At 57.5% G+C, this 18359-nt stretch overlaps 2 protein-coding genes across 4 annotated transcripts; both read right to left on the bottom strand.

Moving 5' to 3' along the window:
• Positions 1 to 2802: 2802 nt before the first annotated feature.
• Positions 2803 to 5875, bottom strand: KRT16 (keratin 16). Of its 3 annotated transcripts, none has more exons than XM_032279681.1 (8): positions 5152 to 5875; positions 4653 to 4735; positions 4359 to 4515; positions 4083 to 4244; positions 3868 to 3993; positions 3347 to 3567; positions 3207 to 3253; positions 2803 to 3054 (listed from the first exon to the last, which is right to left on the bottom strand). In XM_032279681.1, exons 1-8 carry the CDS (start codon positions 5680 to 5682, stop codon positions 2954 to 2956), a joined length of 1428 nt encoding a protein of 475 aa, XP_032135572.1. In that variant the 5' UTR covers positions 5683 to 5875; the 3' UTR covers positions 2803 to 2953. The 3 variants fall into 3 exon arrangements, with proteins under 3 accessions (XP_032135572.1, XP_032135571.1, XP_032135570.1); XM_032279680.1 differs by having other exon boundaries at positions 2803 to 3253; positions 5152 to 5363; positions 5412 to 5755; XM_032279679.1 differs by having other exon boundaries at positions 2803 to 3253.
• Positions 5876 to 12522: 6647 nt separating this feature from the next.
• On the bottom strand, positions 12523 to 17861 carry KRT17 (keratin 17). Its single transcript, XM_032279710.1, has 8 exons — positions 17089 to 17861; positions 16012 to 16094; positions 15443 to 15599; positions 14675 to 14836; positions 14049 to 14174; positions 13742 to 13962; positions 13614 to 13636; positions 12523 to 12770 (listed from the first exon to the last, which is right to left on the bottom strand). The coding sequence occupies exons 1-8, from the start codon at positions 17518 to 17520 to the stop codon at positions 12676 to 12678; spliced, it is 1299 nt and encodes a 432-aa protein (XP_032135601.1). The 5' UTR covers positions 17521 to 17861; the 3' UTR covers positions 12523 to 12675.
• Positions 17862 to 18359: the final 498 nt, after the last annotated feature.

Below are 18359 nucleotides of genomic sequence, written 5' to 3'. Positions count from 1 at the left end.
CCACCACGCCCAGCTAATTTTTGTATTTTTGGTAGAGATAGGGTTTCACCACGTTGGCCAGGATGGTCTCGGTCTCTTGACCTCAGCCTCTCAAAGTGCTGGGATTACAGGCGTGAGCCACCGCACCCGGCCCTGCTGTTTTTAAGAGAGGGTCTCACTCTGTTGCCCAGGCTAGAATGCAGTTGTGTAATCTCAGCTCACTGCAGCCTCGACTTCCCAGGCCCAAGCGACCCTCCCACCTCAGCCTCCCTAGCAGCTGGGACTACAGGGGTAGGCCACCACACTCAGCTAATTTTTATGTATTTTGTAGAGACAGGGTTTCACCATGTTGCCTAGGCTGGTCTCGAACTCCTGAGCTCAAGCGATCCACCCACCTTGGCCTCCCAAAGTTCTGGGAGTACAAGCATGAGTTGCTATGTCCAGCCAAATACAGCAGATTTTTTAAAACTCTGAATAATGGAGTTAGAGGTCAAAGTTAAAGAAATTTCTCAGAAAACAGGGGGAAAAAAGATGAGATGAAAAATAAAATGGAATACATAGGAAAAAGAGCCATTCCAAAAAGAAAGAAAATTGAGGGAGGAAATCATGAAATACGAAAATTTGCCAGAAATGAACAACATGAGCTCCCCCATTGGAATTTTCTGCTACTGTCCAGCCAGTGGATGAAGTCACAGCTACATCAATTCAATACATGGTATTTCAGCCCGCTGGAGAGAAAGAGAAGAACTGAAAAGCTTCTAGGGAGGAGAGTGGGACTAGGAAAATAAGAAATGATCTAGAATCAATATGGCATAAGGCTTCTCAACGGCAACACCAGAAGCCAAGAAACAGTGACACTGTACCTTCAAATGCTAAGTGCAAATAATTTCCAGGCTAGAAGTCCATACCCAGCCAAACTATCAGTCAAGAGTGAGAGTAAACTAATCTTTTTGACACAAAAGATCTCAAAAAATTTAACCCCTACAACTCCCTTCCCAGGAAACTACTTGAGGATGTGCTTCACTGAAACAAAGGGAAAAATAAAAACAAGAAGGAGGAAGACATCGGATCCAGAAAACAAGGAATGCGACACAGGAAAAAGGAGGAATTTCAGGGTGATGATGAAGAGAGAGTCCAGATCACAGCTGGGCAGGAGACCCAGACAGCACCCAGAACAGACAAGAGCAGGAGGACAGGAGGCTCTAGGAGGCACATCTTCATGAAAATGAAATTGATGGAACACTCAGGGTTCTAAAATATTGAGGAGATTTATACTTCCAGCAGTGAATCAGGAAACAAATTAATGATCAATACGTAGAAAGCTTAGGCAAATTGAAAAAGAGATATTTATTCCAAAGAAATTTAATATAGCATAAAATGTAGTATAATATAATATAGTATAAAATGTATATAATATAGTATATGATTTGCCTATGAGTGACATTTTATTAATCGTAATAATATAAACATTTATCTAACAAAAATATGAATATATTGAGAAGGTGGAAAGAAGGGGTGTAAAAAAGAAGTGGGGAGGGGCAATGCTGTCTCAGAGAGCCACATCCTCATCCTTCACAGCCAGAAGTCAAGCGATTAAAAACTAAAACAGAAAAATCAAACAATAACAGGGTAAAGCCTGTTATTTAGAAGTAAGGAAACAAATCCCAAAAGAAACAGCTGAAGTTGAAAGGCGGAGGTGGAAACAGAGGTGTGCTATCCAGCCTGGGATGGCTTTCTCATTTAAAAAAAAAAAAAAGTCTTATGATGTGGTACACACATAACTTTTTTTTTATTTAAAACATTTAAAATATGGACGGCACCCAGGAAGAAGGAACGGCAACTGAGAGGTGTGGTCCATGTCTCAGTCAGGTAGGGGTGAGTCAGGGATTTGGAGCTGGGAGGGGCAGGAGGACACCACCAAACTTGGTTGAGACTGAAGGCCGAGTGCTGGAGGGGAATGGGATCCATCACAGGCTGTTATGCAGGGGAGTCCTGATCTCACCCTTGTCCTTGATCTTGGCCACATTCTGGTGGGAATCATTCAATGGAAGTTGAAGGTGGATGAGATTGACTCTCAAGGGGCCCCAGTTAGGCTGTGCCCAAGTCTAGGGAGAGAGGAAGAAGATCTGAACTTGGCAATGGCCATGGGACAGCAGGTGTTTCCTAGGGTGCTCATCAGCACGCAATTCACCAGCTGAGGGGAATGAGGAAGGAGGAGTTGATGGGGTGTGAGGAGAAGCAGGTTGGGAGAAGGAGGATTTCAGGTCTGATGAGGACACCATTCTCAAGGCAGAAAGCACTCCCTTCCACCCTCCAACATAGGAACTGTGTGCAGATGTCGGGGAGCCCAGGGGTAGAGTTAGGATTCAAGCGTGGGAGTCCTGGGATTGAAATACCTAAAAAGGCAGAGTAGTGTTAAAGAAAAGCATGGACTTTGCAGACAGGCAGGCCTGAGTTTGAGCTCCAGCTGTGCCGCTTACGATCTGCATGACTTTATGCAAGTTACTGAAACTCTCTGAATCCTGGGGGTTATCGATTCCAAAATGGGCCTGACTACACCCACCTCACAGGTTTGCAAGGACAATATCATAAAAGAACCTCTGTAGAATGCCTCCGTGGTGTCAGTCAACACATGTGGACACTCCCCCATCCTGTGTCCCACCTCCCACTTCCATAGAGCATGGAGGTCTTCCAGGAAGACCCTTCAAGATCTTCTGAGATGTGCTCCATTTCCCATACTTCTCAGGCTGTGAGGCTCCAGAGGGTTTCCAGAAAGCACCTGCAACTCCCCTCCCATCAGTTCAAGAACGGAGATCACACAGATTTGCATCAACCAGAAAGTCAGCTTTATTAGCCCACCACCAGCGGAGGGGCAGGGGGGACAGCTGGGAACCGCGCTGGGAGAGCAGGGTCCTGACCCAGGCCTTCAGGAGGTGAGGCCAGCTGAGGGGCAGGAGACTCTGGCAGAGGCAGCTCAGTTCTTGGAGCTCTGGCCCTGGCTGAAGCTGGACGAGCTCTGCTCCTTGAGGATGGGCCGGGTCTGACGGCTCGAAGAAGACGAAGAGGAGGTGAAGACTGTGGGAGAAAGGAGAGGAGGTGAGAAGGGGTCTGAGAGCTAAGCAAACTCCCAGAGAAGGGAGAGCTGAGAGCTCTGGGGAGAAGGGCCCGGCCCCCACCCCATGGAAACAGGCAGAGGGGCTGCAGTGCCGGAGCCTCAGGAGCCTTACCCTCGCGGGAAGAATAGGATTGGCCGGATGTGTGCTGGGAGGAAAGGCTGTAGGAGGGAAAAGGCAGGGCGGTCAGATGTGCTGAGAGCAGCAGCAGGACTAAAGGGTCGGGGAGGCAGAACTGGGGGCCTGGGACTCACTGGGCGTCCTCGCCCTCCAGCAGGCGGCGGTAGGTGGCGATCTCCTGCTCCAGCCGCGTCTTCACGTCCAGCAGGATCTGGTACTCCTGGCTCTGCTGCTCCATCTCACAGCGAAGCTGGGCCAGCTGCTCCTCCACGCTGCTGATCAGTCCCTGGATCTGGGACAGCTGCATGCAGTAGCGGCCTTTGGTCTCCTCCAGGCTGTTCTCCAGGGATGCTTTCTGCAAGTGAGAGGGAGAAAAAGTGGAGGTGGTCACTCCTGTCCCTCCAGATATCTGGGCATGTTTTTTTGAGAGGTGCCTGGATTTGGATCCCAGTTGGGGTACTGTTGGGCCAGACAATATGGAGAAAAGCTATCCCCCTATTCCAGGCCTTAGTTTCTCTATCTATATAATGGGCCCCAGGAGTCCTCTGGTCCCACTCCTGAAAAAAGAAAGGTGGAACTGGATTGTGGCTTGTTGAGGGGGCAGTGGCCATTACTGGTGACTTGGGGGGCTCCTGCTGCGCTGGGTCCTTCATACCATGCTGAGCTGGGACTGCAGCTCAATCTCCAGGCCCTGGAGCACCCTCCGGAGCTCCGTCACCTCACTGCGGCTGCTCTGGACCAGTTCGCTGTTGGAGGCCACTTCTTTGTTCAGCTCCTCGGTCTGCAGCAGGAAAGCAGAGCGAAAGGTGAGGCTCTCCCAAAGCCCCCGGCTGGGAAGTGCTGCAGGAGCACTGAGGGCCTGAGCCCCACCTTGCTCAGGAACCAGGTCTCAGCGTCTCTGCGGTTCTTCTCTGCCATCTGCTCGTACTGGTCGCGCATCTCATTCAGGATGCGGCTCAGGTCCACGCCAGGTGCGGCATCCATCTCCACGTTCACATCCCCGCCGGACTGACCCCGCAGAGCAAGCATCTCCTGGGAAGGGGTAGCAGGAGGCAGTCAGCTCCACAGGCTCCTCTCCTGGCCCTGGGTGCATCTAGCAGCCCCACCAAACCAGCCTCCAACCCCTGAAGCCAGCAGCCCCCGCACCTCCTCGTGGTTCTTCTTCAGGTAGGCCAGCTCCTCCTTCAGGCCTTCGATCTGCATCTCCAGGTCAGTCCTGGCCAGGGTCAGCTCATCCAGCACCCGGCGTAGGCCATTGACATCGGCCTCCACGGTCTGCCGCAGGGCCAGCTCGTGCTCATACCTGGCAGGACAGAGGTCAGGTCCTCAGGCCGCAGCCCCGAGGATTCTGAGGCTTGCGATCTGCTGGCCTTGCTGGGTGGACAATCCCACTCTTTGTCCCTTGCCCTCTGCCCTCAGCCCACCATGCCAGCTGCTCACTTGGTCCTGAAGTCATCAGCCGCCAGCCTTGCATTGTCAATCTGAAGAATGGGCTGCGCATTCTCAATGGTGGCTGCAATGATCTGGAGTGGGGATGGAGGACAGGAGCCCTGGTCAGCCAAAGACCTTGCTACTTGAGCATGAAAGGCAGACAGGGGCAAAAAGAACCTCCCCAGATCTGGAATCCTCCCGTCTGGCAGTGCTGGAATGCCTTCGCCACCAGCTCAGGGTATGGAGGGAGGCACTCTATCCTGACCGCCCCCTTCCTGGGCTCAAGGCAGGGGAGCTGAACTTGCAGCTGAACCTTTGCAGGAAAAAAGAGATTCAGGGTTCCAGCCCCAAGCCGGGCACAAAGATGCTGAAAAGGGACTCTCTCTGCCACCACTTCCCAAAGGTGCCCAGTCTCCCTGTGTGTAAAGTGTAATTGCTAAAAAGAGGTTTCCCAAAGGCCACTGCAGCCCCAGCCTCTCTCAATGCTCCATCCACCAAAGTCACCCACCTTGTTCCTCAGGTCCTCGATGGTCTTGAAGTAGGGACTGTAGTCCTTGATCTCAGTGGGCCGCTGCCTCTGGTACCAGTCCCGGATCTTCACCTCCAGGTCGGCGTTGGCCTCCTCCAGGGCACGCACCTTGTCCAGGTAGGAGGCCAGGCGGTCGTTGAGGTTCTGCATGGTCACCTTCTCGCTGCCCACCAGAAGCCCATCACCACCACCAAAGCCACCGCCCAAGCCGCCACCAAAGCCAGCACCCAAGCCACCACCGAAGCCAGCACCAAGGCCACCACCATATCCTCCCCCGAAGCCACCACCATAGCTGCTGCTGCTGCTGAAGCCACCGCCATAGCCGCCCCCCAGCCCGCAGGCTCCCCCGGAGGAGAAGCGGGAGGTGGAGACAGACAGGCCCCCGTAGGTGCTGGGGGCACGGCAGGACCCTCCGGCCAGGACGGAGGAGATGCGGCTGGAGCCGCCCCCGATGCCGCAGGAGCCCTTCATGGAGCTGGAGGAGGTGAACTGGCGGCTGCAGGTGGTCATGGTGCTGAGGAGGAGGTGAGCGAGCGAGCAGTCAGCTGAGAGAAGAGAAGGTGCTCGGGAAGGCTGAGAGCGTGCTGTGGCTGCCTCCAACCCCAGAGACCTTTATATCCACCTGGGGAAGGCGGGGCCCTCCTAACTGCTGACTCCAGGTTCCCCTCGGGATTTCATCACTCCTGGTCCCGTCCAACTCCTCACTCTGGATTATTCAGCCCAGGGTCAATTCCACCGCGTGCCGGCTCGGAGTTCCCACCCAGCTTTGGGGGTGTGGGGCCGAGAGAAAAACACACAAATGCCAGTCGGTGGTGACTCAGGCTAGGCGGCCGGGAATCAGGCTCCTGTTCCTGGAGCCCTCAGGGCCAGTGGGGCCTTGGTACAGGTGGCTTTGTGGCAACTGCGTCCTCAGGCGGTGAGTCAGCCCTTCGGAAGAACTCCCTGCCCCACAGTGACAGCCTTGGCTGAAAGAGACCTCAGTGATGCCATCCTGGGTGACCTGGGAAGCAGTTGGGATCCTACATGGGCCACTCTGGGCAGGGGCAGGGTTCATGTCTTCACTCTGCTTGCTCCAGGCAGGTGTGGCCTGAGGCTCCCCACCTCCCATCTCTGGGCCTGTTTCCCCTCAGTGGTGACGAGGCTGGACTGGGTGGCTGCAGAGTCCCTTCTGGTTCTAAAATCCTATGACTCTCTTTTCCCTGCTGGATCTAATTCCAGGTCCAGAGGCTGCCTTGAGCCCCCGGCGGTCTCCAGAAGTGTGTGCACTATGCGGACAGCACGGGCCGCGAAGCCAGACGCAGCACTGGGTCCCTGCATCCCTGCTCTGCCCTTGCCAGCTGCACAGCACAGGCCTGTCCTACAGCCCCTTGGTCCTCAGGTTTCTCGTCTGTAAAAGGGGATGACACACCACTAGCCACAAAGAAACATGTGTGAAGGATCCCACCAGCCCTTCCCCGAGGGCCAGCACTGCCCCTTGGCCTCCCACTCCTGCCCCTCCAGCCACCTGCTCGTCACACTCACCTCTATAAACTGGTACCCGCCCACACCCCCATGCAGGGCCCTGCGCCCCAGACTCCCACCTGAAGAATACCACAGACCCCACCCCTAGCTCCTCCACTCCTCTACTGCCCTCTCCTAATCACGGGCACCCCATCTGTAGGCTGGTGGGAGGGAGCCCCATCCTGCTACTATAGCCAGGTGTGTCTCCTGACCCCTCCATGGGCCTCAGAGTCCCCCCGACCCTGTAGAAACAGGACTGGCTGGGGATCCGTTCCCAGCAGTTCTCTCTCCTGGGTCCACAGATCCCAGGATGGGCCTGGCAGCTCCATTCATCCAGCTAAGCTGCGGAGGGCACTGGTCACCTGCCCACTCAGGCAAGCATGGAGAGCCTGGTGTGTGCCGTACAGTTCTGTCAGGGGGAATGAGGGGAATATGATTCCTGCTACCAGTCCACAGGTGAGGCAGCTGGGATTCAGGGAGGGTAAGTGTGCTTCCCACGACACCAGTCGCTGGAAGCTGAGGTGAGAACCTGTCTGCCTGTTCTCCTTGCCTCAGCCGGTGCCATCATCCTGAGCCCTCGTTCTGAGCATCTCAAATTTACATCATTTTCTTTATTAGAGGGGACAGAGGGGGAACCAGAGACAGGTGGAGATTCACCCAAAGTCACTCTGCGTTAAGCTTCAGAGCTGCAACCAGAACCCAGAGCTCTGGCCCTCTCCAGGCTCCCACCATACCTGCAGGTGGAGCCAGTATGCCCAACTCTCACCCACCTCCCCACAGTCACTGGCATGAGCTCTGCCCACAGTGGGCATGGCCTTGGCCTGAGATCCTGGTCCAGCACCGAGGACTGGAGGGAGGATGGAGGGTTCTGGGCACCAAGATGGGGCCTCCTCAGGGTGCTGCGGGGTGCCCCTCGGTGCTGGCCACTGGCCTTGCTCTGCAGTGCCTCTGTTGAGGTGAGGAGCCCAGAGACACCCGCCTCTGCCTGAGCTCCGCTGGGGCGGGAAATTCCCTCTCTCAGCAGAACCAGGGCTTTGTATCACCCCTGGTCACTCAGCCCAGAGGTAAGAGCAGAATGGATGCACATGCCTTCAGAGCCAAACCTGGGAGAGGGAACCCAGCCCTCCCCACCCCCATCCCCAAAGAGGGGCAACGGGGACCCCGGAATCTTGGACAAAAACCTCAGTGTTCAGGTGTTAGTGTGGGCCTGGAGTTCCGCTCCAACCACAGACCCATCACCCTCAGAGCTGAAAATGGCCTTCAAGGTCACCAAAGGCCATCAATACCCCAACCCCAGAGGGCGACACCGTCACCCAGGGTAAGGAGAACGGAAGTAGGAGAGCAGAGACTCGAGCCAGCTCCAACCCCCAAGCCAGGATCCACACCGACTCTCGCAGAGGGGTCTCTGGGGACTCTTCACTCTCTGCCCCCGGAATGTGTACATACACACACACACCCCTTTCTCACTGGCTCACTGTCCCCTGCCAAGCTCCCCATTCCGGAGATGGCAGGGTGGGATTATACACAGGCCTATCACTGCAGACCCGGGGATCTGCGTGGGCTGAGAAGCCATGGGAAGTTGCTGACCAACGCACCAAACTGCTCAGCCAACTCCACAGATCACAGACCTGCCATGTGCATAGCTCTCGGGGACCGCGGATGGAGAGGGAGATGATGGCATAGTCTCTGACCTTCTAAGGTTCTCTGACCCTGGAAGCACCAGCTTCCATGATCCTTAGCTGAACTTATCGTTTGATCCTGGAGAGAAAACTAACACTGGAAAATTCAGAACCTGGCTGGAAACCCTGGGGTGCTGGGCTTTGCCTGCCACGCCTACACCGCAGGAGGCAGCTAGGGTAAGCATTGCCCCCCTGAGCCTCAGCAACAGAGGTTGGGGCTGCCCTCCTGGCCCTGAACCCTGGAAGGGTCCTAGCAGAGGGAGGCACCAGCAAGGTGTTGGAGGATTTGAGTTGACAGAGGAGGAGAAGGCGTTTCCTCTGCAGCGGTGATACACACCTGCCCCAAGGTGGCCAAGAGCCAGGACCACTAAGCCTGGTGAGCAGAGCACAGAGAGGCACAGTGGGCATCCTCCAGGCAGGGGATTCCTCCCCACACCCTGCCTCCATCCGCCCTCCTCCATCCTGCCCATGTCAAGAATGACACATGAGATCACAGCATACCTGAGGCTGCTGGGAAACACCATTGGCCAATGCCACACCCCAACTTGCAGTGATTCTCCAACCAGACAGGTCATCCGCGTCTCCATGAAGATCTGCAGCCCTGCTCCGACCCCCACATCAGCATCATCAGCATCGCTCAGGACCAGCCTGATGGTGGGGCTGTTTTACAAGCTCCCCAGCTGGCTCAGGCTAGAAAATCAGGACTGGGGAGGGGGCAAAGAAGCTGAGGGGAGAGAGGGGGCTGTTGCAGGGCCCCCAGCCCCGGGTGGATAAGCCAGAGCCACAGGCTTCAGGGCAGGAGGAAGGAAAGGTAGAGCCCCACTAAGCCAGGACAGAGCAGCCTGGAATTGGGGCAAGCAGGAGAGAAATCTTGGGCAAGACATTTAGCCTCTCTGAGCCTCAGTTGCCTTCTCTGGGAAATGGAAGCAACAGCCCTGCCTCACAGGCGTATTAGGGGATTAGAGGCTAAATAAATAAGGCACCTGGCACAGGCTGGTGGCTAGTGTTATGTTTACCAGCAGGTGTTTATAAAGCACCTACTATGTGCCTGCCTCCATGCTGGGCACTCAGACTCAAAGAATAGACAGAGAAGCCCTGGAGACACAGGCTGCTGCGGGGAGAAGGTGGTAAAGACAACCCCGTACAGTGAGGTCAGGCCACGAGATGCAGAGGGAGCACGGTCCCAGGAGGAGAACAGATGTCCAGGCCCAGGCTGTGCCGCTGTGACGGCACCGGGATCTGGGGAAACCTGTGAGTGCCAGGCCCGCCTTCGGACGTCCTCTCCCCTCCTGCATATTTGATGCCCCCCCAAAGGTGGGGCTGTCACAGCCCTTCACACTGTTCTGCACAAACAAGGGCCCAGACTCCTATGTGAGTCTCAGGAAACCCCCAAGAGGGGCTCCCATTGCCCACAGCCCAGGAATGTGAGCCAGAAGCTGGTGCCTCCAGGGAAGGCTGCGGACCTCAGGCAGGTGTGGGAGGAAGAGTGGGCCTCTCTCAGGGATGTTTCTTCAAATGGTCACTGCAGCTCAGGATAAGGACAGTCCTCTGTAAGGCTTAGTTTTCCCCTTGGCTCTGTGCTTGGGGGCAGACCTGCCTGGCTGTGCTCTCTCTGTTCCCCTCATCTCCCCAAAACCTGGGATGCCATGAGAGACCCATACTGCATAAGGACTGAGGGACTATTGTCATCCCTCAGGTCCCCTCTGGGCAGGCACTGTCTCTCCGGGTCAGGGCCAGTGTCTCCTCCTTCCCCTGGACTCAGTGGAAACCGGGCACAGAGCGAGGTAATGCCATGGGTGAGTCTTCCCACCACATCGTCTCCCTACAGGACAGGCCACCAGGTCAGCCCCTGCAAAGGGTTCCAGAGGCAGCTACCCCTGGCATGGACCTGGCCTGAGAATCATGTGTGTGTCCATCATACGAGACCACACGTGTGGCAGCTCCGAGGGCAACCACAGATCCACAGCTTCTGCCTTGATTGCAGGGGGTGGAACATTCTGTGCAGCAGGCAGGGTGGTTGTGGATGAGCTGTGAGTCCCTCCATGAGTCCCATGGCTGGGTCCCCAGTCCAGCTCAGGCACATGTCTCCAGCAGCCTGGGCCTACTTGAGGTGCCTGGACAAAGCCGCTCAAGTCTCCCCCAATCCCCTGGCAACCACTGCCTCTACTGGCTCAGCTCTCTGGGCATACCGGGGATCTCCCCCATTCTGGCCTCCTGATGCCCCCACCCACTAACTTTGTGGAAAGCGGCTTCTTCCCCAGCAGAGGGGCATAGTCTGGCGCTGTCTCTGGTCCTCCCCGCACTCTGACCCCTCCTCACTCGCCCCATCGGTAATCGCGAACCCCAAGATCTACAGGAGGGAGGGAGCGCCCTGCCTGGAGCCTGGGGTGGGGCAGGAGGTGGGGCTCGGCTCTTCTCAGCACGGCAGTGGGGTCCACTCCCCTCTCAAGTCCATCTCCACTATTGACCTCCAGGCTCCAGGACAAAGGCTAAGTCACTGCTCCTTGGAGCCTCAATGTCCCCATGCACACAATGAGGTGCCTTCCCCCAGACCCTCCCTGCTTCCTGGGACTTTTCAGATAAATGAAGTCACCCTCCAGAATGAGCCATCTGCGGCCCAGGGCTGGTTCTTCTGGTTGCGGCGGGATGTGCACAGAGAGCTGAGCTAGTAGAGACAGTGGTTGCCAGGGGGTGGCGGGATGTGTGGCAGGGCCTGGCGCGAACAGTGCCTCCCTCCTGCCCTCCATGGTGCCACATTTGGTGCCAGGCAGCCGGGAGACGTCAGCCTCTGACGGAGCACAGCCTGCCCTTGCTTTGAGTCGTGCAGATGCCACTACAGGCGGGAGTCCCCGACTGCAGGCAGCCGTCTCCCCTGCAGAGAAACATTCTTCCGGCATGTCTGAGCTCCAAGGTTCAGGGAGGGCCTGTGACCAGCCCAAGGTCACCCATACCCCAGTGGCCAGTACCCACCCCCATCGCTGGCCTCTGCCAGTCCCAAACGCCCCACCAACCCAGGCTCAGAGGGCTCTGGCTGCTCCCATTCTCCTCGGGCCTGGGCCCCACCCTCAGCCTCCAGGCACCAGGAGAGAGAGGGTGTTTGGGGGCTCTGGTCTGATTCCGAAGCAGCAGAGACACCTCAGGTCAGCAGTTATGGGGTGGAGGCACCCTCCTCCCACTAACCCTCTTCTTGAAGAAAACCAGGAACGCAGCCCAAGCCGCCCAGCAGTTTCCGGATTTACTAGAAGGAAGATTTCCAGGTGTCAGGCTCACCTCCCACAGACTGTTCCCCACAGCCACCCTTGCTGCCACCAGCAAGAGCTGGGGCTGGTGCTCAGAGGGTGTGCTGGGAGCAGCTGGAGCAGGACCGTTCCTCCTCCTTTTCCTAGGAGGCAGTTTCTACCCCCCCACCCACTTGTCCCCAGGTGGGGAACTAAAGAGGGTCCAGACCGCCAAGGAGAGTGGCCCTGCTCCCTGGGCACAGCCGCCCCATCTGCAGTGCCCCCCACCCAATCCCCATGCTGAGTACCAGCTGACCCCTGAGAGAGGCCCCACCCTTTCTCCCACACCTGCCTGGGGTCTGCCACCTTCCCTGAAAACGCCAGCCTCCTGCTCAGGTTCCTGGGGTAGGGGCAATGGGAGCCCCTCTTAGGGATTTCCTGAAACTCACACAGGGGTCTGGGATGGCAACCACCCAGCCTGCCTTCCCACCCCCACACACCCCTTCATGCTTAACCCAGCCCTTGCCCACCTCCTCCCCGATCAGGGAAGGGGGGCACAGCCCACAGGATGGGGAGGAGCAATTGATTGAGTGAGTCATCTCTGAGGATTCGGGCTCCCACACCTGAGATCTTCCCATCCATTTATGGATGAGAAAGCAAGGCTCAGTGAATGGAAGTGACTGCCTAACTTCCCAAGGTCACAGAGCTATTCACAGGGCAATCAGAGGCCACCTAGGACCTCACCTGATACACCAACTCCACCTCACGTCTAGTGAAGCCTGGACCCGCCCCTGGGAGATGCAAGCATCTTTATGCTGATCTAAGCTGACCCCTGACCTCCAAGTCAACAACAGCGGGTGTCCAAGCACCACCTCCCCTCACCCTCACTCCTTCCCAGTTCACCCTTTTGTCCCTAGTGCCCACTTCAGGGGCCAGAACAAGGACACATTTCATAGCTGAGTCAACAAGCTTTATTAGTATCAGGCAGAGAGGCAAAGGGAAGGGACTGAAGCAGGGGGCTGAGGCTGGAGAGGCCAGAGACTGCCGGGCAGATGGGGCGGCTACCTCCCTGCCTCCTGGGGAGCCGGCCGGGAGGAGCTGAGTCCTCAGTGGGTGGTCTGGTGGACCTGCTCCCGGGAGGAGATGACCTTGCCATCCTGGACCTCTTCCACAATGGTACGCACCTGGCGGGTGGTCACCGCTGCAGGAAAAGCAGGTGCTTGAAAGTGGGTAGGGGCCAGGAGACCCTCGCTTGACCCCAAGCCCCCATGGACAGGAGCCAGCTCTCTCCCTAGTCCTCGCCCAGCTGCTATGAGTGCCTCCACTGGCCCCTTGACATCACACTGCACACACCTCCCTCCTGCCCCTGCCACTGCCTCCCTGCCATCCCATCCCTCTGCCAGTGGCCCTGTGTGTCTTGCCTCCCCAGATGGGTTATTTGATTCTGACCCACTGTGCCCTGCCAGAGAGGAGACTACATGAAACCCATTTCCATTTCTCTGCAGGCTCCAGGACATAGATTTTCTCCCATCTCCCCCATCAGACTGGGATCTCCAAGATAAAACCCAGGTCCCTATCTCCTCCATTAGACTAGGAACCCTGGGGCCAGGATCATATCTTCTCCATCGGACTGGCATTTGGAGGACAAGGACCATGTCCCTGTCTCCCATCAGGCTAGAGTCCCCAGAGACAGGACTGCTTTTGCTCGTCTGAAAGCTGTCAACAGCAAAGATTCATGAGACCATGTTCCTATCTTCCCATCAGATGACCATCTGCGGAGCTAGGACCTGTCTCATCCATCAGATTAGGATCTCCAAGGTAAGGACCAGTTCCCTGCTCCACCCCCATCAGACCAGACAGTGTCTCTCTCATTTGATCCTTTCCTGAGCATCAACCCTCAGTGCTAATGGGTCACTTCTCCTGCCCCTGCTGACGGCCAGCTATCAACTCCTGGAGCTGCTGGGGACCCTGCTCCAGCCATGTGCAGGTGGGCTGCCTGTCCCATGCACTCAACCCCCAGGGCCTCAGCTACCAAGATGCTTACGTTCTTTCTTGTACTGAGTCAGGCTGAAAAAAAAAAAAAAAAAACAGACAGGAGGTTAGATGTGGGTCTGAGAGCCCCACCCCTGCCAAAAGGCGCCACCAGCCCTGACCCCAGGCGCCCGCACTCACTGGGCATCCTCGCCCTCCAGCAGGCGGCGGTAGGTGGCGATCTCCTGCTCCAGCCGCGTCTTCACATCCAGCAGGATCTTGTACTCCTGGTTCTGCTGCTCCATCTCACAGCGTAGCTGGGCCAGCTGCTCCTCCACGCTGCCGATCAGTCCCTGGATCTGGGACAGCTGCACGCAGTAGCGGTTCTCTGTCTCTGCCAGGCTGCCCTCCAGGGATGCTTTCTGCAAGAGGGCAGGAAGACCAGGGGTCAGTGAGGATGGTCAGTGCCCTCTTCTGGGCCCACCCCCACGCACAGCACTGTTCCCACCATGCTGAGCTGGGACTGCAGCTCGATCTCCAAGGCTTGCATGGTGCGCCGGAGCTCTGAGATCTCGCTCTTGCCGCTCTGCACCAGCTCGCTGTTGGTGGCCACCTCACGGTTCAGCTCCTCTGTCTGCAGACAGGACACAGGACAGGGCAGTGTGAGCCTGGATCCCTCTCCCAAGTCAGACCTCCTCCCAAATCTGACTGTGGAGAGAATGGTTCCTTCTCGCCAGCTTCCCACATCCCAAAACCCAGAAACATGCCATTTGAAATGTTAGTTTTTTATGGTTAATCCCTGTGTGTGGGAGGTACAGACCGGAAACTTGAGAACCAGCCAGAACATGTAGCCTGGCTCTTGGTACTAGTTACTGACTTCTTGAGGGAGAGGTGGGAACTCCCAAGGTCTTTACCCCCTGCCTTTCTTCTGTGGGGACTCCCTACCTCCCCGCCCACCCTCCAGATCCCAGCTTGAGCTCAGCTCCAGGTCTGTGGATGGACCGGGTGGCTGCAGTCCATGCAGCTTGCTGAGGAGGGGCACCTCCAAGACGTCTGGTGGTGGGCTTCCTGCCAGTGCCAAGGTCCCTGAGCCCCAGCCCCTAAGAGAGACCTCTGGGCTGCAGCAGCCCTCACCTTGCTGAAGAACCAATCCTCAGCATCCTTGCGGTTCTTCTCTGCCATCTTCTCATACTGATCACGCATCTCATTCAGGATGCGGCTCAGGTCCACACCTGGGGCAGCGTCCATCTCCACATTGATCTCACCGCCCACCTGGCCTCGCAGGGCATTCATCTCCTATGGAAAAAGGGGATGTGGGTGTGAGCATCTGGCCCCGTCCTGACCTCTCACTCCCAAGCCTTCCCACACAAGGGGATCCCACTCCCCACAAAGACCCCTCCTTTGTTCTGCCTCTGCTCTATCTGACCCTCTAAACGATTTTTATTCATCTGCTCTGTATCAGCCCTGCCTCTGCCATCAGACTCTATCTCCCCCATTAGACCAAGGACTCCCCAAAATCAAATCTAAGTTTTAGGCCTATGCCCCAAAAATTTCCCCTCTAATTTCCAAGCTTCTATGTAGGTGTCCAGATTTAAGAGTTTGAAACGGGACAAGAAGGAGACTTCCTTACTTATCCCCTGCCCTGGTGAGAGAGGCCAGAGCAGGTAGGGGACACTTCTGCGGGCCTGGGGAGGTTCCTTGGGTGCAGAGGAGCAGTGCAGTACAGAGGAGTCTGCCCTGCACGCTGGACCCAGGGATGAGGACTCTGCAGACAGGGCAGCACCCTGAGGTGACTAATCCCAGTGCGCCTGCTCTGCTCTCTCCCACAGCCTCAGCCACGACCCAGCCCCAGGGCTCCACCACCCACTCCTCAGCCTCTTTGACCTGCCCCAGTCACCTCACCTCCTCGTGGTTCTTCTTCAGATACACCAGCTCCTCCTTGAGGTTCTCAATCTGCATCTCCAGGTCGGCTCTGGCCAGGGTCAGCTCGTCCAGCACCCTGCGCAGGCCGTTGATGTCGGCCTCCACACTCAGGCGCAGGGCCTGCTCCGTCTCAAACCTGCCATGGGAACCAGAGACTTCAGCCCAGGCTGCTGGGACCTGCAGCTCCAGGTCCTGGCCACTCACCTGCCTTCACTTTGCCAGGACTCTAAGGGTTTGGAAGGGCTGATGAGAGGGTCGATTGGAGGTGAATTCCAGCCCTGGAGTCCTGGGACCGTCACAGGGCCAGATCCCACGCCCACCAGCTTCCTGACTTCTCCCTGCCCGCTGCCTCCTCTCCCTCTCTTCTATTCCCTGCCTGAGCCCAGCAGCCTTCAGAACTGGCTGCCTTTGCTGCATCCTGGACTAAGGGGTAGGGCTCCTAGGACTGCCCCACCCAGAGCTCCTGCGCCTTCCCACAAGCAACCAAGGAGCCCTGAGATCCTCCCCCAGCTGGCCCAGGCTGCCCAAGTCCACTGGCCAGGACTCACTTGGTGCGGAAGTCATCAGCAGCCAGACGGGCGTTGTCAATTTGCAGCAGGATGTTGGCATTGTCCACGGTGGCTGTGAGGATCTGAGGAAATGGGAGACAGTCGGGTCATCGGATGGGGGTGGCTGAGCCCACACCAGGGTTCTGAGCAGTCTTCCTGCCTGGGGGCCTCTCTTCCCGCCCAGCCTCTCCCTTGCCCCATGCTGTCTTATTGGCAGAGGAGGGGCAAGCCGGAATCTGAAGGGCTGAAAGATGCCTCTTCTCCACCCCCCACGCTACTCTCAGTTCCTGCCTCCTCCACCAGACCCCTATGCCAGGCTCAGCCTTAAAGGAGAAGACAGCTGGCCGGGAGTATGAGGCAACCAGAAAAGAATGGGAAAGTGTCCCCAGGGCAGAAGCTGCCCCAGAATCTAGGAACCAGGGAGGTGATGTGGGCAGCCCCTCGTTTTACAGTCGGTGAGAGGGTACCCCTGAGAGGCTCCCCTAAAAGGAGGTCAAAGGAGTCCTCACCAAATAATGGTTCCAAATCAGAAGTCAGGACCCCTCCTAATCCTTAACCCTGGGCTCCAGCCAGCAGCCCTGCCCCTGGGGTTTGCTGATCCCATCTTAAGGGACAGCAGAAGGAAAGGAGAAGCCAGAAAAGTCCCCAAATAAGGCGCACCAGAGGCCTTCCCCACTTGAGGTCTCGCCCCTTCCTTTCTGCCTCCCCCAGCAGCAGGTGCTATCAGGAGCTCACTCAGACACCCCCACTCCGCATCGCCCAAAACCCCCTCCTGCTGACCCCTGCTGAGACCACACATCCAGCGGCCATGCGCCCAGCCCTCCATCTGTGTCTCCCACCTCATCCTACAACCTCAGCAAGTGGAGAGGCTCCACGAGGGAGCAACTCAGGCTCCGAGGGGCTCCACGAGGCCTGTTTGTTCCTGACTCAGCCTGCTGCCCCCAGAAAAGGAGGATGTGGGCCACATAGGATCCCCAAGGCTCCCTGAGACCCTGTGGCTGGAGGCCAGGCCTTCGGCCAGGGCAGGAGACGGGCAGAAGTCCTGCCCCGGAGAGCCCTCCCACCAGCAGGCCCTACCTTGTTCTGCAGCTCCTCGATCGTCCTGTAGTAGGGGCTGTAGTCACGGGCGGGCCCCGGGGCCTGCCTCTGGTACCAGTCCCGGATCTTCACCTCCAGCTCAGTGTTGGCCTCCTCCAGGGCACGCACCTTGTCCAGGTAGGAGGCCAGGCGGTCATTGAGGTTCTGCATGGTGGCCTTCTCACCTCCGGCCAGCAGCCCATCAACGCCCCCAAAGCTGCTACCATAGCCGCCCCCAGAACCAAAGCTGTAGCAGCTGGAGTAGCTGCTGCCCCCAAGGGCGCTGCCCAGGCCGCCGGCAGACCCCAGCCTGCAGGAGCCGCCACCCAGGCCACCAGACAGCCGGCAGGAGGTGCGGGATGAGCCGCCACCCAGGCCGGAGGAGCCTTTGATGGAGCTGGAGGAGGTGAACTGGCGGATGGTGGTGGTCATGGTGGCGGCGGAAGGCAGGCACACAGCAGGAGTGCTGGAGAGGAGAGGGGACCTAAGCTGTGTATGGCTGCCGGGGTTCGCCTCCTTCCTTTATAGGCACCAGTGGGCGTAGCGATTACAACAGGCTTGCTCCTCTGTTTCCATTCCCCTGGGCTTTCATCACCGCTGGCCGCCTGCCAGCTCCCAGGTGGCTGGGGGCCCCCTCCCCGCCCATCATCAGGAATTTGCCTCATTTCTCCAAATCCTCGTGCTGGATGCCGTGCGTGTGCATGTGGGTGCCTCTGGTCTCAGGCCTGTCACCTGTGATTCAGGCGGGCCCTCCAGCTATGCTTTCCCATGACCTAATACGGAGAAGAGCAAAAGGCAGGACGTCACCGTCCCCAGGCCCTCCCAGGCAGCCACCACCCCAGCCCAGCCCGCCTCAACCACGTCTGGTAGAGAAATGGGTCGTGGAGTCACATGGCCCCCCTAAGTTACTGTCTTTTAGCCCACATTGCTCTATCCACAGTGCTGGCCTGAGGCTGGGTATGGGGGAGGCAGAGGGGACCAAGAGCCTATCCTGCCTTGGAAACTGAACCCAAGCCCACCAGGCCCACCTCACAGCACAGAAATGCCATCAAGCCTCAGAGACCAACCCACATCGTAGATAAAGAAACTGGGGCGCCACGTAACACCGCAGCTAAGCTGGCTAACATCCTTCCCGCTTATCTTGCCACAGCACCCATCCCCCGGGAACCCCAGCCTCGCTGGCCCCTTCTGCACAGCCTGACACCCAGAGATGCGCTCCAGGGGCCGCAGGTCCATCCGGTCAGCTTTTGACCCCACCTCATCCTTACGAG

Source organism: Sapajus apella, unplaced genomic scaffold (assembly GCF_009761245.1).
Source record: "Sapajus apella isolate SASKATOON/1434 unplaced genomic scaffold, GSC_monkey_1.0 scaffold12, whole genome shotgun sequence".
In the NCBI taxonomy this organism is placed as follows: domain Eukaryota; kingdom Metazoa; phylum Chordata; class Mammalia; order Primates; family Cebidae; genus Sapajus; species Sapajus apella.
This window is presented reverse-complemented; position numbering and strand designations above follow the sequence as displayed.

Coding starts and splice junctions, on each gene's coding strand:
- KRT16 (XM_032279679.1), bottom strand. CDS start 5,682: ATGACCACCTGCAGCCGCCAGTTCACCTCCTCCAGCTCCATGAAGGGC. Junction 4,736..5,151: donor TCGAGGACCTGAGGAACAAG/GTGGGTGACTTT, acceptor TCCCCACTCCAG/ATCATTGCAGCCACCATTGA. Junction 3,994..4,082: donor AGACCTGGTTCCTGAGCAAG/GTGGGGCTCAGG, acceptor TTCCTGCTGCAG/ACCGAGGAGCTGAACAAAGA.
- KRT17 (XM_032279710.1), bottom strand. CDS start 17,520: ATGACCACCACCATCCGCCAGTTCACCTCCTCCAGCTCCATCAAAGGC. Junction 14,175..14,674: donor AGGATTGGTTCTTCAGCAAG/GTGAGGGCTGCT, acceptor TCCTGTCTGCAG/ACAGAGGAGCTGAACCGTGA. Junction 13,637..13,741: donor CTGGAGGGCGAGGATGCCCA/GTGAGTGCGGGC, acceptor TTTTTTTTTCAG/CCTGACTCAGTACAAGAAAG.